Source organism: Arvicola amphibius, chromosome 1 (assembly GCF_903992535.2).
Source record: "Arvicola amphibius chromosome 1, mArvAmp1.2, whole genome shotgun sequence".
Lineage (NCBI taxonomy): Eukaryota > Metazoa > Chordata > Mammalia > Rodentia > Cricetidae > Arvicola > Arvicola amphibius.
The window spans coordinates 162,859,498-162,879,599 of NC_052047.1; the positions used below are offsets into that span (position 1 = coordinate 162,859,498).

The following is a 20,102-nucleotide window of genomic DNA, read 5'->3' on the forward strand; positions in this document are numbered from 1 at the left end:
AGGGGGTAACTAGAATAGTTGAGACCATCAAAAGACTAACACTGGATATGCACAGGATGTTCAAAAACACCACACACACACACACACACACACCTGTGGAGACCCAGAGCAGGCACTAGACAAGAACAGAAGGAATACGCCAGACCATAAATAATCAGGAGTTGTAAGTCATGTTCAGCCTTCAGATTTATTTTTAAGAACTCCCTAAAAAGAAAATCTAGTGAAAACTACAACTGACGTATTCTTCATGGTGAAACGGCCTCCTCACTCCTAGGCAGCCGGGGTTCATGATGCCATTCACTTGCTCGCTCATTTAAGGGCCTGGCATGGCCCTCAGGCCTTCCTTCCGCCTTTCAGGCCGTGGTCTCTGTCTAGGCAAACTGTCAATCACATACACAAATCATTAAAAACAGTTGGCAGGGGCTCTCTCAGCCAAACCCTCCATTTTCCAGATGAGGAACCGAAGTTCCTTCCGCTAAGTAAACAAGGCCAAGTGCCTCTTACTTCAAACGAGGGCTGTTCAGCATGAGCAATAGTGATAACGTCAGAAATACTGAAGCCAAAGGCAGATGAACAGCGACTATCAGCGGCACAAGTCTCTGCAAGATGCAGGCTTCAAACACCAGATGGAAAATTTGGGCAGAACGCTTGTTGCCATGGAGTAGAGTAAACTTCTGGACAACCGTGAAACAGCTCAGCTATACAGCAGAAGGGGGCAGCTTCTGTCTGTACTCAACACACAAACCTGCTCAGGTCGCTGTGGGGGGTGTAAGACCAAACCAAAGGTATTCACTTCAGGGATTTCCGAGGCCCCTGGCAAAGACGCGCATTGGTATATTAGCGCAATTCATGTCGAACTGACGAAAGGGAAAACGAGACTGGTTTGAAAAACAAATCAGCCTTTCAAGGCAGAGTGGGGTGAACAATACCAAAAAGTCACGGAAAACTACCATGAAGGGTTCAGACTTTCTGATCCTGCATTCTCTTGGTGAATGAGAGTGCAGAGGATGCTGTGGCCATCCCAGGCTCAGGGCACACACAGGGGTATTTGCTCTACAATCCATCTGCCTAGAGGATTTTCTAGACAGTTGCCTGGTTGTCTGGTAATATAAATCAGAGGGGGCAGAAAAATTTCCCCACCCATCTCTGCTGGAAGCCCCCTTTCCCACCAGGTGCCAGGCCAGCTCCCTGAACCCAAGGCAAGACTGCCCCCCTCAAACCCGGCCTCTGCCCAGCATAACCCCAACCTCCCCTCCTCCTTGCCACCCATATCTTAGCCCACACCTCTGCCGGAAGCCTGCTACCCTATCAGAGGCCAGGCCAGTTCCCTCCAAACAGGTAAGCCACCACCCCGTCCTTCACTTCCTGCCCTGCCCTCGCCCACCCAGCCAACTCCAACTGCCCTTCCTCTCCCCATCCTACCACAGCTCACACCTCTGGCAGAAGACTCTTACACCCACCAGAAGCCAGGCCAGCATCCTGAACCCCAGAGGACCCCCGAACAGATCAGAGGCCATACACATCACCAGAACACCAGCCCCAAACTAGGGTGGCAGCCCCCTGCTGGATCAGAAGCCATCCAGGTCATCAGAGGTCCAGATCCCAACTTGGGCACAATCGGTATATGTACCTATAACTTACTCTTAGCCCAGAGAAGTATAACTTGTGTGGATGTGTACATCTCTCCAGAGTTGTGGCTCTCAACCTGTGGCTCTCAACCCCCACAAGGGTGCATAGCAGATATTTACATTATGATTCATAACAGTAGCAAAATTACAGTTATGAAGTAGCAATAGAATTAATTTTATGGTTGGAGGTCACCACAACATGAAGAACTGTAATAAAGGGTCCCAGCGTTTGGAAGGTTGGAAACCCCTAGTCTAGAGAGAGTAGAGGAAATATAAAGTTAGCGAGATGTTAACCCTAGGGAAATATATGAGAGCTATTTGTACTCTTCTTACAACTTTTTAAAGGCTAAGCAATATGCTACGCAGAAACATAAATTTATAAAGTGAATATATAAAGGTAACTAACAGCATTACAGAAAAATATAGGATCTGAGTGGTTGGGATAATAGAAATGGTGGGCACATTGGCAGTGCCTCAGAGGATGGAGGAGGCTGCTCCATCTTTAGTCATTGCGCCTAACACAAAGTGCTCTTTCTTCTGGTAAATGAATTGATTGAAAAATAAATCAAATGAGCCAGGCAATGGTGGTGCATGCCTTTGATCCCAGCACTGGTCAGAGGCAGGTAGATCTCTGTGAGTTCAAGACCCAGCCTGGTCTACAGAGCAAGTTCCAAGACAACCAAGGACAGAGGCAGGCAGATCTGTGGGGATCTCTGGCCTACTTCGTGAGTTACAGGCCAGAGGGGGACCCTGTCTAAAAAAAAAAAAAAAAAAAAAAAAAAAAAAAAAAAAAAAAAAAACAAGAAGATGGGCAGTACCTAAGGAACAATACCTAAAACAATTTTTTCTGGCCTCTACAAGCATGTGCATACACATAAACACACACACACACACACACATTAAAGGAATTTTCAAAGAATTATATTTTGTAGCTATCTCAGAAATAGCACAAAATATTGAAAATCTCAGGACATCATGTCGGAAGGCCATCTGACATGGCCTTCTAAAGCAGGATGAAAAGATGCTTGCTTTGTAAGTTACACAACAAGAAAGTGGTAGGTGCTGTTCAAGCTATTCCAATTTGTGGTTTGTTTCTACAAAGAAAATTCAATTTTCTATGCTTCAAATATTTAAAGTGATAGTATACCAAATAAATACTCGTTTAACATTTTTGCACTTCAGTTTGAAAAAAATCTGTGTGTGTGTGTGTGTGTGTGTGCATGTGTGTATGTTCTGTCTGTCTGTCTGCCCTGCTCCCCCCACTTAATAGATTCAAACCACAATTTCTAAAACTAGTTTCTATTGATAAAAAGAGAAAAGATTAGCCAGTGGTGTTGTTCTGTGGAGGAATCTATATAATTAATTCCTCCCACTCTGCCTTCACCCTGCGTCCAAACCTCTACAAAAGATTAAAGCAGACCTCACAAACAGGATCTAAAATTCCTTTCAGCAGGAGAGATGTCTTCAACAGGTTCATACTCCAGTCATCATGAAAAAGATCCGACTCCTTTCCACTACATGCTAAAATGCAATTTCGGTCACTGTGGCACCATCTACCCAACTCAGACTTAGAAGTCCACCACAGGCTGGGAGTCTGAAGGGACGTCTCAGCAGTTCTGAGTATGCTCTTGCTACTCTTCCAGAAAACCCCCTGTCAGGTGGCTCGCAGCCACCTGTAACTCCAACTCCAAGGAGATTCAACATCCTCTTCTGGCCTCTGTGAGCATCCACACACATGAGGCATGCACACACACATACACACACACACACACACACACGTGCGCGCGCACACACACATATAAGTCTTGCCCAGTGCGCACATAAATCCTGCCCAGCCTTCCCCTATGGACTTCATGTCCATGTATTTGACATTTGCCTTGATAGCTTATGTAGTTTTCATTCTCCCAAGACACCACAAGGCCCAACGTTGATTGTGAAATTGATCGGATTGGGGCACCTACTAGATTAATGAAGCATCTGTATCTGTAAGGGTATTTCTAGAAACATTCAGATGATGAGCTCTCTGATCCCATGAATGACTAGTCCCTTGATGGGCCGATGATATGATGGTATTATTGAGAGCTGATCAAAGGGAAGATGTGATGGAGGGAGTAGGTGTCTGTCTTTCCCTGGCCCTTTTCTCTACGATCCTTCTCTGCTTCTTATCTACCAAAAAGACAAACCAGAGTATCATCTCCGTGATGTTCTGCTCAAAAACCACAGACTAAGCTCTGTGAAACCATAATCCCCAAATAAATCTTTCTTCTCTTGTTTCTGTCAAGTACACTGGTCACAGCAAAAGTGATGCATGTCACAGCCGAGTTAGTGTGTCTAAAGCCAGGATTATGGTTTTCTTCCTAAAATTGACCCATTTCCAGAGTTCCTGATCTAGAGAACAAAACCACAACCCACTCAGGGTGCCATTCAGAAACTTAGGGCGCAGTTGTCTCTTATTCCAAGCATAAAATCTCAGAGACTTTTCATTGCATTTAAGATAAATTAAAAAATGTCCAAGGTCTGAAATGGCTCGTCTCTTACCTGCCTCTCTAGCCTACAGCTGCCAAATCTCACACCTTGCTCTCTGCCATGGCAGTACCACTTAATATCACACTTCACCTTCATGCACACCCACTCCGCACTAAAGGTCCTCCTCGCTCCAGACACCTCTCAGTGTCTCAGTTTGTGTGTGGAGAATGCATGCAGCTGTGGGTGCATCCACATGGGTACACTCGAGGCCAGAGACACACGCTGGGTGTGTTCTTCCATCACCCCCTGCCTTACTGTCTTGGGACAAAATCTCTCACTGGGCTGGAAGCTCACATTTTCTTTTGGCGAGGCCAGTTGGCCTGAGAACCATGGGGCTCCTCCTGTCTCCTCCTCCCCCACTGCTGGGGTGACAGAGAGACACAACCGTAGCTAAGCTTTTAGGTGTTAGGGATTCACACTCAAGCACTCGTGTGTGTAGAGAAACTGTGCATATGGCCTGAGCCACCGCCCCAGTCCATCTCTGCCTGTCTTCTCATCTGGAAACTGGAGGTCATCCTTGTGAACACACAAGAATGAAAGGAGACAACACACACAAAGTTCTTAGGACAGCACTCATACATGGCGGGCATCACATAATTCAGAATTTTTTGATTTTTTACACACTCAATCTAATAGTTCACATTTTCACCAATATCTTCTTCGTATCTGTCTGTCCCGGTGGGTGGAACATTTCATAATTGTGAGATGCTCATTTCTAGTCATGTCATACCCCCAGGGCCTGATGCAGCCTCAAAAGGTGAGAAATGAACCGTAAGGGCTCTGGCCCTGGAAGGTTTTGAAATGAAAACTAATGTGCTTAGCATTTATTCTCTGCTTGGCATTACCAACCTGTTGCCTCCGGCTACATGCATTTCAGGATAGGCATAAAAAGAAAAAAGCCCAAACATCAAATCATTTCATAAATGTTTACTTTGTTACTCTTGTATTGTGTATGAATGTTTTTTACCACAAGCGGGAAGTGCTTACAGAGACCAGAAGAGGCTGTTGGGTGCCTTGGAACTAGAACTACATGTAGAAGGAGCGGCGGCCAAACAGTTTCTTTATTAATTAACCAATGAAAGTCCTCCATCAACTACAGGCAGTTGTGAGCTGCCATGTTGGTGCTGGGAATTGAACCCTCTCCTCTATTGATTCTCATCCTCTAGAAGAGCAGCCAATGCTCTTCACTGCTGAGACAGTTTTCCACCTTAAACACAAAAAAACTTAAACTTACCTTTAATTTTTAACATTATGAGATGTTTCTGACAGGTTTCTGTGACTTGTTTGCGCAACTCTCAAGACTGAGCTTTGTAGATGACAGTTTTGAGAGACAGGGTCAAAAAGATGGACGCGCTTCCTAGATGTTTCAAACGAGTGTCACATATAAATAAAAAGGAATGATTGTAAGGTGTGTTAAGCAGGACACTTGGGGACAGCCCTTTGTTGATCATTTGAAAGGTCAGATGCAACAGTCAGTGTAGAGAAGGCAGAGGGAGAAGAAAGAGGGGAAAGAGATGTCAAAGTAATGCCTTAGACTTGGGGCTGATTTACAGTTTGGAGGAGTGAGGGGAGGTGGAAAGAAATAAGAACCAGTTAGACTAGAGAGTCACCAGCCTATCCTTATCTAGCCAAAGTCCCCAAGGAAAAAGGAGACGGTATGAGGAAGGCAGTATCAGGAGAGAAAATGGTCAACTTTGTCAGAACTAATGGAAAATATCAACTCAAAGACCACAGAAAGAAGAAGGAACACTTCATTCTATAGAGCAGAATGAGCTGCAGAACGCAAGGCAAAGAACATAGTCTCAGAAGCAACAATAGAAGTTCAAGAACAGTCGACAATGGTTTTCAAAATGCTCAGAAAAAAAATAATTGTGCTCTTCGGTTTCTCTCCAGCAGAATTACTTTTCAAGGACAAAAGCACAATAAAGATGTTTTTTTAGATTTTAAAAGCTAAGGGAGACAGATCCGAGGTTGCGGGAAGACAAGTGCCTGCCACTTCAGCACTGAAGAGACACAGGCAGGAGGATGACAAATTCAAGGCCATTTTGGGGCTACACAGTGAGTTCCCAGCCAGCTTGAACTATATATAAAGACCTTGCCTGAGCAAACTAACTAAACAGATTTTAAAGGAATTTTGGAGACCAGCAAGCCTACACCTTAAGGGAATTCTAGAAGGCGGGTTTCAAGCGATCTCCACAAAGTTAGGCATTATGGAAAGACCAGAAGAATGATTAGAGAATCAAAACTGATAAGCTCTAAGTTTGAGGCATGGATATTGCAAATATTATCAGCTACAATGTTAATGAATTAGAAAACACTAGATTGGGCTGAAGAAAATGGCATGAATGGAGAACACAGAACAGTAACCAGGTAACAAGGCTTGGTCCCATCTGAAGGCTCTGGTCTTCTCGCTCATTCTGCCGTCTGACTGCCTGCCTTCCCAACCATCAATACCACATTGCCTCAGCTTTTTGCTGGTACTTCCCAGCAAAAAGTACATTCCCAGGAATGGCCTCAGAATGCCATTCCCTACCTAATTTTGGTCAGGCTACAAGTCCCAACTCAGATGTCACCTCATCTGTGAGGGTCTATCAAAATAGCCCTGTCAGGACCCGCTTCTTCTACTCCATATTCCCCGGCATCTCCTTTGTTCTTAGTGGGCCACTGCTTGTCTGTTAAAGACAATAAGCAGGAAGGTATGAGAAAATAGAGGGTCCTTTATACTTCCAGTGATCCTCAAATACTTAAATTGCTTTAAGGATCAAAATTAAAGATGAATATGACACAAGATGATTATATTCATCATTGTAATTTATCAGCATGAGTCTTAAAATTATGTATAAAGTATGAATAATGCAAATTATGTATTTGTACATACACAATATACATCCCAATTATGTCTATTTCATTTTAAGGAGGGCATCATGAAAGTCTTAATTATAGCCATATTCCACAGTATTTTTAAATTTGTTAAAAAAAAAAAGTGTGGTCCTCAGTACCCTAATCAACAGTATTCCTAAATAATTTTTAATTAAAATGTTTGAGGTGGGCAAAACATTTTCACGTGTGCGGCCTCACTTCACCGTTCAGTGTCTATCACAGACCTTCTGTGTTATCATCGGCCATGCGCACCTCCCAAGAGCTCCCAGGAGACGGTGTGTCTTTATCTTTGTAACCCTGTCACCCACCACAGCCCAGCACACAGTAAGCCCTCGGTAATTACGGATTTGAAGCTCTTGCTGATTTCTTCACAATAGAAAATGATTTCCAAAACTCAGACAAAGGGATAGGCAGAGAGACCCAGCTGAGATGGCTGCTCTGGTGCTCATTTCACCAACTTCTAAGATGTCGCCAACTCATGCTCACATAATCCTCTGAGAAATAGAATCCCTTCTAGTGAGCAGCTATCCCAACTTGGAAGCTGAGAGGGTTTTTTTCTGTATTATTTACAGAAAAGAAACTCTCCTTTATATACAACTTAACAAAAACCCCTGCTATTGGGTCCCAAGAAAAACTGGTTGGGGTGGAAAGGCAGCAGCTAAGCTCGATCGTTCTCCAGGTCTTTCACACCCATTCCTCACTTGTGCAGGTACTGCTTGCATCCTCCTGGAGGGTCACATCCACCAACCAGCATTCTGCTCTAAAATCCCTGTGTATCAATGTCCCGTTCCAAGATCTCCAAGACAATTAGCTAATTGGCTCGGCACATTAGTACACACACGCTCATGCATGGCAGTATTCACTGGTCAAATGCAATACATTTTTCTTGAAGATAGCAAAGAAATGATCTTTAATGTCTAATGTTCAATATTAACATGAAAATGCATCTTGTTGGTCCACCTGTTTGTCATTTTTTTTTCTGTTTTCAACCTGCTTGATCACTGCACAGACTAACAGTTCTGGTACAAGGGTATTTCCTGTCTGTGGGGTTGCTGGGCTCACTAGCTCCATAAATTTTGGGGTCATGGCAAGGTTTTCCATCATGACCAGTGTACTAGCTAGTTTTTTGTCAACTTGACACAGACTAGAGTCATCAGAGAGGAGGGAGCCTACATTGAGAAAACGCCTCCATAAGACCTGGCTATAGGCATGCCTATGGGGCATTTTCTTGATTAGTGATTTATGGGCAGAGCCCAGCCCTCTCTGAGTGGTGCCACCCCTGGGCTGGTATTATAAGAAATCAGACTGAGCAAGCCATGAGGAGCAAGCCAGTTAGCAGCATCCCTCCATGGCCTCTGCATCAGTTTCTGGCTCCAGGTTCCTGCCCTGCTTGAGTTCCTGTCCTGACGTCCTTTGATGATGAACTGTGATGTTGAAGCACAAGATGACTAAACTCTTTCCTTCCCAAGTCCTTTGGTCACGGTGTCTCATCACAGTAATAGCAACCCTAATGAGGACAGTTAGGAATGGTGACCAGGAAAGCAAAGGGGGTGGCAGAGTTCCAGCACCCTCTTTAAGACTCATCCTCCAGTGGCCTAGCTTTCTACCATGAGGCACAACCTCTGAAAGGTTCCCCCACCTCCCAACAGTGCCACCAGATGCAGCCAAGCCTTGACTATGTGGGTACTTGCCACGCTAATCACAAAGCCATTCCCAGTTTCTCTGGAAAAATCAAGTATCTTATACTAGCTTATTTTTACCTGGTGACTAAATCTGAGGAGTTACGAGCCAGCGGAAAATCTAAACGTGGTCCTGTCTGTTTCTAGTCAGCAACACTCCAAAGGCTCCGTGCCTGTGGTTTTCAGACCGTCTTTAAGTCACAGGAGGAAACATACTCCAATTTGATTTATGGATCCTGTTTATTAAGTTGGCAGCAACGTACAAAGAAATGATGCTGGCTATCTAGGAGCACACTTCAGAACAGTCAAATTCAGTAAGATCACGATTCCACTTATAAAAGGATAGATCTTTAAATTTGTATGTGGGGGTTTTGCCTGCACGTATAGCTTGTGCATAATAAGCCTGTAGTACTCTCAGGAAGCCAGAAGAGGGCACCAGATCCCCTGGGACTGTCTTTACAGATGGCTGTGGGCTGCCATGTGGGTGTCCGGAATCGAACCAAGGTCTTCTGGAAGAGCAACCAGTATGCTTAAACATTGAGCCATCTCTCCAACCCCAAAATAGATTTTGTTTTATTTTTAATATTTTTAAGACAAAATAACCAGACAATTTTCTCCTGAAAATCCAGATGCAGGCAACTCTTACCTGTGCTCAGGTCGGGAAGACAAACTCTTTTTAATTGCTATTTTTTTTGACAAATATATTCCAGTAAGAATATTTAATGTAACATGATATTGTCTCCTTGTTTATGTTCTCTTCATGATGATTCTCAAATAAGCTTGGGGCTTGGTGTCACAAGATCCATACTTCGTAGGCTTTATCGAATGATCTCCTTAGTTCAACTCTGTGGCTAAGAAAAGAAACTCAGAGCAATCCCAGCTCCTGACATTGTAAGCTCTTCCCCTGTATAAAAGTCCTGGCTGTGTACAACTTTTAGATGACTCTCTGCACTTCTAAAAGCTTAAGCCCACCTCAACTCACTCTAATATCCTAACGGGGTGCTCAGTGTGTGGCTAGAATCATTGTCTACTATGTATGGAATCCTAGGTTTGCTCCTCGTCTCTATAAAGACAACATAAATAGATATATGATACTAGGAGGGTCTAACATGTAATGACAACATGAATTGTGAATACTTAGAAATTTGTTTTTTTTGTTTTTTTGTTTTTTTTTTTTTTTTTTTTGGTTTTTCGAGACAGGGTTTCTCTGTGGCTTTAGAGCCTGTCCTGGAACTAGCTCTTGTAGACCAGGCTGGTCTCGAACTCACAGAGATCCGCCTGCCTCTGCCTCCCAAGTGCTGGGATTAAAGGCGTGCGCCACCACCGCCCGGCTTAGAAATTTGTTCTTTTTTTTTTTTTCCAGAAAATTAGTTGTCCTTGGAAAGGTCACATAATCTCTTCAGAAAGTTCATTGAGGTTTTAATACAATGCCTCAGAAGTTTACCCCAGCAAGATAATAAGCCAAAGACAATGAAAATACACCGGGACTGGCGACAGTATCCTAAGACTGTCATGCATCCCCAAGCATAGAACACCAGTATAATGTTTAATTTTTCCCATAGCAGAACCGCTATAAACAGCCTGTAGAATCAGGCTGTTAGACTGAAAGCGCCTTCAATAAGGAGCTCAAACTATTAGTGACTTGTTCTTCATCTAAATAAATGGATATAAATAATATTTAGTTCCCAGGAAACCTTTAATGAGAGAATAAATTAAATCTCGAATCAGTGCCTGGCCTGTGGTAACTGTATTCGCCAGTCTTCCCTCACTGTGACAAAATTCATGAAATAATCCATTTCTGAGGAAAAGATTTACATAACTGTCTATTCCAGTCCATGGGTACCTGGGCCTGAAGAGCTGCAGTGCATTGTGGGTGTGGGCATGTGGTAGAGAAGTGCATTGTGGGTGTGGATGTGTGGTGGAGAAGCCATGCTCACTTCACCGTGGCCAAGAAGCAAAGAGAAAGAGAAGAAAGTGCTGGGGTAAAAACATCTTCAAGCCATGATCTGAGTTTTTTCCACTAGAGCTTTTCTGAAGATTCTGCCACCTCCCAGTACCACTTCCCACTAGAGACCAAGTCTTTGAGGGACACGGGGACATACAACGATTTACAGTTACTAGCAAGAATCATTTCTGACCCATTCTACAGATATTTGCAGAGCTTACTCTCTATCCCAAATTACATGACCCGGCTGTGTAACTAGTGTGACCAGTGTCTTCTCACAGAATCCATAGACGACAGCAGCACCACCTGTGAAAATAGACTACTTTCATAAGAGGACGCCTTTCTTATCCACAAATGGTCTCAAAAATATTAGGTTTCATGAAAATGCTAAGCTTTGGTTGTTTTTCAGCTGCTTTTTCTAAACTTTAGCGTGTGTGCACGCACATGTGCGTGTAAGTGCCCTCAGAAGCCAGAGAGTGCATCTAATCCCTTAGAGCTGGGCTGACAGGTGGGAGCGAGTGCCTGCCATAGGTACTGTGACCTTAACTCCAGTCCTCTGGAAAAGCAGCAAGTGTTCTTTTTTATATATACAACTGTAATTTTTTAATTTTATTTATTTATTTACTTTTCAGACCAATCACAGTTTCCTCTCCCTCCTCTTCTCCCATTCCCTCCCCTCCCCTCCACCATACCCCTTCCACTCCTCTATTTCTGTTCAGAAAGAGCAGGTCTCCCCTGGGTGTCAACAAGCATGGTCTATAAAGTTGGGGTAAGACTGTTTCTTCCCTTGTATTAAGACCAGGCAAGGCTACCCGGAAGAAGAAACAGGTTCCCAAGAGCCAACCAAAGCTTTAGGAACAGCCCCTGCTCCCATTGTTAGGAGTCCCACAAGAAGACCAAGCTACACAACTGTCACATATAGAGGGCCTAGGTCAGTCCCATGCAGGCTCCCTGGTTGTTGGTTCAGATTCTAAGATCCTATGAGCCGGGTTAGTTGTTGCTGTGGATTTTCTTGTGATGTCCTTGACCCCTCTGGTTCCTACAATCCTTCTTCCCTCTTCAGCAGGATTCCCCCGAACTCAGCCTAATATCTGACAGCAAGAATTCTTATTCATTGAGCCATCACCTCTCCAGCCCTTTCAACACCCTCCTGAGAGTTACCACACATAAGCCAGGGTGCGGTTACACAAGGGCACTTCAACTCAACAGCTAAGGAGGGGACACTGGCCAGCACACACCATCGAACAGAATGATAGATTGTCCTCCATGTTGCTCTGTGGGAAAGTCACACCTGTGTGACAGGGTAACACTCAAATCATCACATCTAGAGCCCGGGAGCAAAAGTGCCAAGACAAACAGAAGGTTAACATGTGTTGGAGGAAGCTGCTTGTTTGTTCCCGGCTGCTCAGCCCTGAAATAACCACATAGAAACTATATTATTTAAATCACTGCTTGGCCCAATAGCTCTAGTTTCTTATTGGCTAACTCTTACATATTTATTTACCATCTCTATTAATCTGTGCCTTACCACGAGGTCATGGCCTACCAGCAAAGTTTCAGCACATCTGTCTCCTGCGGGGGGCTCCATGGCTTCTCTGTGACTCTGCCCTTCTTTCTCCCAGCATTCAGCCTAGCTGTCCATGCCTCACTAAGTTCTGATCTCCTAAAGGTCCAAAACAGATTCTTTATTCATTAACCAATAAAAGCAACACATAGACAGAAGGCCCTCCCACACCAAACACGCTCTTGGATGAGTTTTGGCTATGACCAGAAAGGAATCAGGTATTATTTAGGTTACATCACATGCCCATCAAATTTCAAAAAGTTCAAACAAATGTACAAGAAATCATCTTGAAGGTTTACTCTCTGCTTGAGGAACTGAAACTCTCGTAAATATTTGAGATTGGGGCCAAAGCATGGTGGTATTTTTGTATGCGTCAGATTGGTGTCACAGGCTGAGTAAGCTGTGAAGCTCTAAGGAAGGACCGTAGGGGTGGCTCTGGGAGACGAGTGTCATGAGCAGAGGAGGGCAAGAAAGAACAGTGAGTGCTGTCGGAACGTGGTTACAATAATGACATGTGATAAACAATAATGACATGTGATAAACAATAATGACATGTGATAAACAATGCCTCCCGGAAAAAAGGCAGAGGCCTTTTACCTCAGGTGCATTGTGCTCCCTAAATTGGTCTTGGATGTGATTTCGTGCCTCCTGCAATGAGCATTTACACTCAGTTTATAAGATATGTTTATTCTTGTCGGGTGTCAGCACATAGCTATGGAACCCCGTCTGGGGAAAGGCTGTGCTGAGTGCTGTTCTCTGTGGTCCCTGAATCTGGATATGGCTTTCTGCCTTTCTATCATGCTTTTCCAGATATATTCCTTAGTGTATGCCAGACAATTGTGCTTAAATTTCCTGAAAAAGTCCTGGGAAAGGGCTACTGTCTTAATATTTCATATGTGCTTAATGGCATAAATAAACTACATGTTCTTCTGAACTGAAATAGCCTTCCTTGGATCATGGCTTTCTTTGTTTCATCTATGTGTAAAATTACACAGGAACTGAAGTTAAGCTGTCCACAGCATTAGACTGTAGTCTGGCCCATTCTTCCAGGTCCTCGGATCCTAGGTTTAGCAAACAGATCTGCACAGGTTGGCAAAAGTTGACAAAGGATGTGGACCAAAGATATGAAAGGTTCACAGATATGAAAGAAACCTGGGTTTTCCTTGCTTGGCTTGCTCCCTTATATCCCTTTTCCTCTTGTCTCTCGCCCTCTGCCCAATCACAGGCCACTACTCAAGATCCTAATCCTGTCTGGATTGCAAGACAGCTTTCCTTATTGGCCTTTCATTCACCATAAATCTGCTACGAATCTTCCTACTGATTGTTTGGACAGATGGGGGAGGCTACGAACAGCTGTACAAACCTCCATTCATGCAGCCAAAGGTTGTGATTTCCTTCTTCATATGAGTCATTGATGCGCTGTTTTGCTCAACTGGATTAACTCATTTTCCAGGTACAGTCATCTCTTGGGAGGGACGTGTGAGAGGCTAGGGAGGTTGTTTTCGTTTCCAAATGCTTCCCGGAACCAAAGGTTTTTGTTTTGATGCAGTGTTTGTTCTCAGTACTAAGGACAGAACCTAGGGCTTGGAACATGCTAGGCAAGTCCTCTGGCCCCATGTCACATCCTCCCAAACATTCTATCATCTTACTTGGTTTCATTTATTTAATTCTCTTAAAAAAAAATCTCAATTTTATAGGAAAAAAATCATTCCTCTTTGATCTTAAGAAGTGAAGCTTTCGGTACTGGCAATCTGTTTTTTGAAAGAAAGAACTGACTGTATTTACCGTTCTAGTGACACAGAGATACTAAATTCTATTTCTGAGATAAAGTAATAAGATTTTTTAAATTGTACATTTATAAGTGTTTTGCCTGAATGTTTGTACTTGCTCTGCAAGCATGCAGCACTTGTGGACAGCAGAAGCTGGCAGCAGAACCACAGGAACTGGAGTTACAGGTGGTTATTCACTCTCAACCTCCATGGGTGCCCGGAACCAAACTTGGGTTCCCCTGCAAGAGCAGTAAGTGCCCTAACTGCTGAGCCATCTCTCAAGCCCTATTATTTAATTTGTAACAGGACTTCAACTAGTTCTGAACTCTGACACTTAAGTTTGTCAATGCTGTGGCATCCATTCAAATTAAATATTTGTAAATGGGGAACAGTCGCATTTTAAAACATTTTTTTATCTATTCTTTGCGGACTTCATACATGCATACAATGTATTTTGATCATATCCCTGCCCACTGTCTTCCCCAGCTCCTCCAAGACTCCCACCAGGACTCCCTTCCAACATCATGCTCTCTCTTTTTATTATTATTATTATTATTATTATTATTATTATTATTATATATAATCCACATGGTCAAAGAAAAACAAAAAGAAAACAATCTTAAAGGAAAAGACCAAGAAAGAGGTATTGCAGTTCTAAGGACAAGGAACCAGGAGGGGAATGACCGATCAGAGATCTTAGGCACCACTGCAGAATAAATGATGGATCTCTCTGTCGGGAGTTCAATGGTATGGGACCAAGGAGTCAAGGTTGAAAGAGAAAAATCAATGTTCCAGTAGCTGAAGTATACCTAGGGTTTGTGTGTGTGAGTGTGTGTGTGTTCGTGTTTATGAGTGAGTGTGTGCATACATGTCATGATGCAGGGAGGGATTGTAGAGGTCAGCTGACCTGAGGTATCCTTGTCTTCATCCTTGTTTGAAGATGGAGCCTCTTGTTTTTCTGCTGCTTACAATACACAAGCAAACCCAATGTCCATTCTCCTGGTAGGGACTTGCTGGGATTATAGAACTCTGTACTACTTCCTCATGCTTCTCCTGGGCTCTTAGGATCCAAACTCGGGTCATCAGACTTGGGAGGCACATGCCTAACTTACTGAGCCATTCCCCAGCCCTGCAGGGAGTCTTTTAATCAAACCCAGAGCCATAAGAACTCGGAAGAGGAAATGGATTGGGATTCAAAGAACTTCATTCTGTATCCCACAGGGAGAGCCACAAAGTCTTTGAACTTTTTGTTACCTGCCATGGTACCCAATGATGATATTAACTTTAAAGTCTAACTTTCATTAAAGAAAAGGGTAAGGCTGAGCTGGGATGGAAAATCTGTACTGCACTGAGGTTGGGACGTGCTGCTTCTGAGGCACTACGTAGAACCTAGTTGTTTAGCATGCCAACCAGGTGGCAACAGCTGGCACTCACTATCTGTAGAAGAAGCTGTTAAAAGTGTAATATATTTATAGGTAGTAGAATTTTAAAAAGTAATCTTTAATTCTTATGCTTCACCATAAAACCAAATCCTCTTAAAAATAGCATCATTTCCAATGGATTTAATCATCATCATACTTTCTGAACATTTATATTTGTTCAATAAAAGTCACTCCTGAGAACACACTAAATTACATCCGATGTTGTTCTTACTAAGGTACACGAGGAAGACAAACTGTATAGTGGTTGCTGCAATTATTCAGAACACTGAATAAATATTTTTCTGAACACCTATATGATTTGAAAGAGCTTGCATTTGCTAGGAATTATGAGATACTTTCTGCTTTTTACCGATGCAACATGAACAGAAGCATACAATTTGAACTAGCATGCACACAAATGCATAGGAATTTGCTGTCAGAAAAACAGACAATAAAGGACATCAAATGGAGGAAGAAGTAATTTAAAAACAATGAGAAGATTTGTGATGATATTTGAGTTGAACCTTGCACACAAGCAGAAGGGATACAAACAGCTCAGAGCAGGCATACCGTCCGTCTCTGTCCATTTCTGCTGCTGGTTCTGCATCACCATGAATGCATAAGTTATTTTAAAAAGAGATTTGGCAGAGTCCTGAGGTAGAGCAGAGCACCACAGAATGAGATTGTGTGTGTGTCCGTGTGTGTGTGTGCATGTGTGTGTATGTGTGTGTGCATGTGTGCAAGCATGTGTGTGCATATGTGCACGTGCGCATGCATGTGTGTGTGTGATGTAGGAGTGTCTTATCTAGTGTGTGTGTGGTCTCTCACTTATAAAGACACCAGTCTTACTATGAGAACTGGGCTCTAATCTGATTCACATACCAAGGACCCCACCTTCTAAACCTCAGCCTCAAATCAAGTGTCTACCATATTAGTATCTCACAATGAACATTAAACTTCAAAACATGAATGCTTAGTTGTGGAGGCTTAGATACATAAGGAAATTTGTCCCAGGTAAATAAAAGAGCTGAGAGTTGAATTCATAGTCTGGCTTTAGAAACCATCTCTTAATTACTAAGAAAATACTTATTTAAAGTGAATGCAAAAATTTATGTGCTGAGGAAGAAACATTTGTCCAGTTGGGAAACGATGACCAGAGAAACTTTGGGGAGACCAAAGCTGAGCCTTGAAAGAATAAGACATTTGACGCAGGTGGACTGGGATGTAAAAGGGAGGGCTACTTCAGACTGAGGGATCAGCCCCCCAAAACATGGAGATATAAAGGGACACGGTATGCTAGGGAACCATGGGAAACCTACCTGCTCATCCTCCGCTCAGGGATACATGACGGTGTGAGCAAGTCAGAGTCATTCTATCCCATTTTACTGAGAAACGACTTGGGGAAAGTATCAGAAAGAATGCCGTGTCTAGAATTCCTTCAAAGACATTTGGACCTTACAGTCAATAGTAAGCCACAGATGGCTGCGGAAGAATCACCCATGATCTCAGAAAATAGCAGTCAGTCACATGGAGGGAACACTGGAATAGGGAGCAAAACAAGATACTCCGATAATGCTTCAGTCAAGAGGCAAGGGAGAGTTGTGGGAACGGTGGTGGGAAGGAATATGAATGAACAGCTCTGGGAAACATGCTGGACATGACTGGGTAGGCATGCCTGAAAAGACACCGATGTTGGGGCCAACCAGAAGAAAGTACTGGGGAAAGCAGCTATTAATCCTTTAAAACTATTGTGGCAGAGCCACCCCTTCAGGAAGATGGCCTTAGCAGAATTACTTTTACCTTCCTTTCCTAGCCCTTACCAGCTCCCCAGTACCTGGCATTCTAGATGCTAGAGATGAGACTTTCTAGGAGCGGAGTACTTTGAACTCCATCCTCAGTTTAACCTTTGGCATCTTGCTTCTTTTGCTTGTCATTCTAAGCCTATAGAGAGGCTGTGCCAGGACAGTTAAACTATCAGTTACTGGATGACCTCTCTCTGACCTTAAGAACATCCAGTGCACCCTGAAATGCCTCTCCATTTTCAAAAGCACAACTTTATTTACTTGTCATGTGTGTATGTGCACACAGGTATACCCATGCACACATGCCACTCTGTGCGTGTGGAGGTCAGAGGGCAATGGAAGGGATTCGAGTCTCTCTTTCCCATGTTTGGGTCCCAGGGATTGAACTTAGGTAGTGAGGCTTGACCACAGATGCTGTCACCTGCTGAGCCATCTCAAAGGCCCCATGCTCCTCCCTTACTTAGTTCTTCAGCTCTTAGCTCTCTGACAAAAATCACTTATTCTTTCATTCTCTGAAACAACAAACTTGTGTCTAGCTGTCTAAGAAGCAGATTCGGGAGTTGAACCCAGGAGATACATGCCACCTAAGAAAGATGTTTAGGAGAAGGCATATGATTCAGCCAGACTATTGATTCCTCTTCAAGCCTTCTTGTACCTCCTTTCCCCCACATCCCAGAAAAGGCCCTTGGGGTCCCTAAGCCCAGGAAGGCAGAGCTTTGAGAAAGTAACTACCCTCGAGCTTCTTCATGTTTGCTTCCTTCCAAAACTTGCCTCCCAAGACAGTCTGAAGCTTTGCCTGCGGTAACCATAGGACTCTTCAAGGAGTGTAGTTCAGTAACTACAGGCAATGAGCAAAGGGTCCAAGGGTTCACACAATGAAGACACGTCATCAGCTCACAAAGGAAGTTTCAGGAGAGTTCAACTCTTCAAAGATGGCAGAGCCTTCTGAATGTGCATGTGAGGAAATTTCTAGTGATTTAACTATAAGGAAAGCTCTCTCTCTCTCTCTCTCTCTCTCTCTCTCTCTCTCTCTCTCTCTCTCTCTCTCTCTCTCTCTCTCTCTCTCTGCTTCACTGCCACCACACGGTGGTTAGCCTTCTGGCATTCATTAACCATGTTCCTGCAACCATAATCTGCTTCACCATAGACCTGATAACAATGAAGTTAGCCAACCATGTACTGAACCTCTGAAACCATGAACCAAACACATCTTTCCTTTTAAATTGGTGTTCTCAGATATTTTGTCACAGCGATGAAACAGTCTAGCACAATCATAGTCCCAGATGGTGGCAGCAACATCTCTAGGTATTCTTCCTCACAGAAAAACATCTACAGAAAGTAAGGGTGCCTCTTACCACATCCCTTAGCCACTGAGAAAGCCGGGAAAATAAGGACCTGATAACAGGAAAAAGGATTATCAGGTATGAGTCGGCTTAGAGGCCATTAAGGATGGACCCTTGGTCCACAGTCAGCTTTGGTCTTTATTGCCCTTTTTCTTGGTAATATCAATTTTAAGAGAAGCATCCTAATGGCTCCTCTTTAAGCTTTAAAATACTATATGAGAGGGAGGAGGTACCAGAGATTTCTTAAGGCCAATTAAAAGAAAGTTGCTACCCATTAATCGAAAGAATGAGAACTGAGTTCTACCTCTGACTCTGGGTAGAGACTTGACATTCTAAAGCGGTCCCAAATATTAGAACAATACATTTGACAATCTCCTCCTCTAAGAGATTAACCCAACTAAACCTGGCAGTGACCTCAATAGGAGACATCCTTCACAAAAGCTGATACCCCGTAAAGACCTAGTGAAGGAATAACTGATCAGATAATGTACTCACACATTTCAGGAACCCATCCCTCAATACTACTGGTTATAGATCATCACTAGCCTGCTTTCTGGGTTCTGACCAAAAGGCGTAAATTTTCCCTTGCTCCTTCCATTTCTTTTGATACAAGCCAAAATCCCAAGCACACTTGCCCTGACACACAGGATGTTCTCACTCTGTTTGGAGACATTCATGTCCCCCTGCTCTGACACAGCTGCTTGCTGATCTCCATTACTGAGTCTGCAGCTTTCTTGGACCCTAACTCAACAGGTACCATTATCCCTTCTTCTCCACCTCCAGCAGCTGCTGAGATTCACAGCTTGACTACTCTGCTGCTTTCAAACTCTATCAAAATGGTTCTTGAACTCTCTTTGGAATCCATTTTTTAAAAATTTTTCTTTACCAATGAGATCAAGAATCCACAAAAGGGGACCAAGGTTCCAAGATGATAGACCTTCCATGCCTGGCTACTACCATGATGCATCCACAAGCCAAGTCCATTAGAGGCTGATCAAATTCAGAGGGTGTTAATTAAAACTTAGTCGTGATTCTTGAATGAGTAACCAAACTTTTGTCACAATACTTTTTGTGTGTAAATGTGTGTGCAGTGGTGTGTGTGTGTATGGTATGTGTATATGTTATGTAAGTGTTGTATGCAAGTATGTGGGAGCATGCTCTATGTGTGCTAGAAGAGTCTGTATCTTCCTTGATTGATTTCCATTGCATTGTCTGAGACAGGGCTTTTCACTTAACTGGAAGTTCACTCTTTGGGTTAGTTGGACTGGTCAGAAAGCTCCCAGGATCTGCCTATCTCTACCCCACCCCAACCCCAATGCTAGGGTTACAGACATGTGTAGCCATGCCCACATTTTTATATGGGTGCTGGGAATTTGAACTTGGGCAAATAGTTTTTACTCACTGAGCCACCACTCCAATCCCTTCCATGAATGGGTTGGATGGAGAAAACGACTTTAAAGACCACAGGAAATCAGAGGATAATCCTGTAATACTTAGGCACAAGTGAACCATTTTAGGAAACCCATGCTCCTGTTCCAGCAGCCT

The 20,102-nt window shown here is 43.4% G+C and overlaps 1 protein-coding gene across 2 annotated transcripts in view; it reads right to left on the bottom strand.

The window, feature by feature from the left end:
* Positions 1-20,102, bottom strand: part of Gda (guanine deaminase) — a 72,820-nt gene that overhangs the window by 47,768 nt on the left and 4,950 nt on the right. Inside the window, exon 1 of one of the 2 annotated variants that reach the window (XM_038348548.1) lies at positions 13,586-13,605. The exons of the other annotated variant lie outside the window; for it this stretch is intronic. Within the exon in view, the coding sequence (XP_038204476.1) occupies positions 13,586-13,591 (6 nt within the window). The 5' untranslated portion in view covers positions 13,592-13,605. Of the gene's footprint in view, positions 1-13,585; positions 13,606-20,102 lie in introns of those variants that run through there. 2 annotated transcript variants of the gene reach the window in all.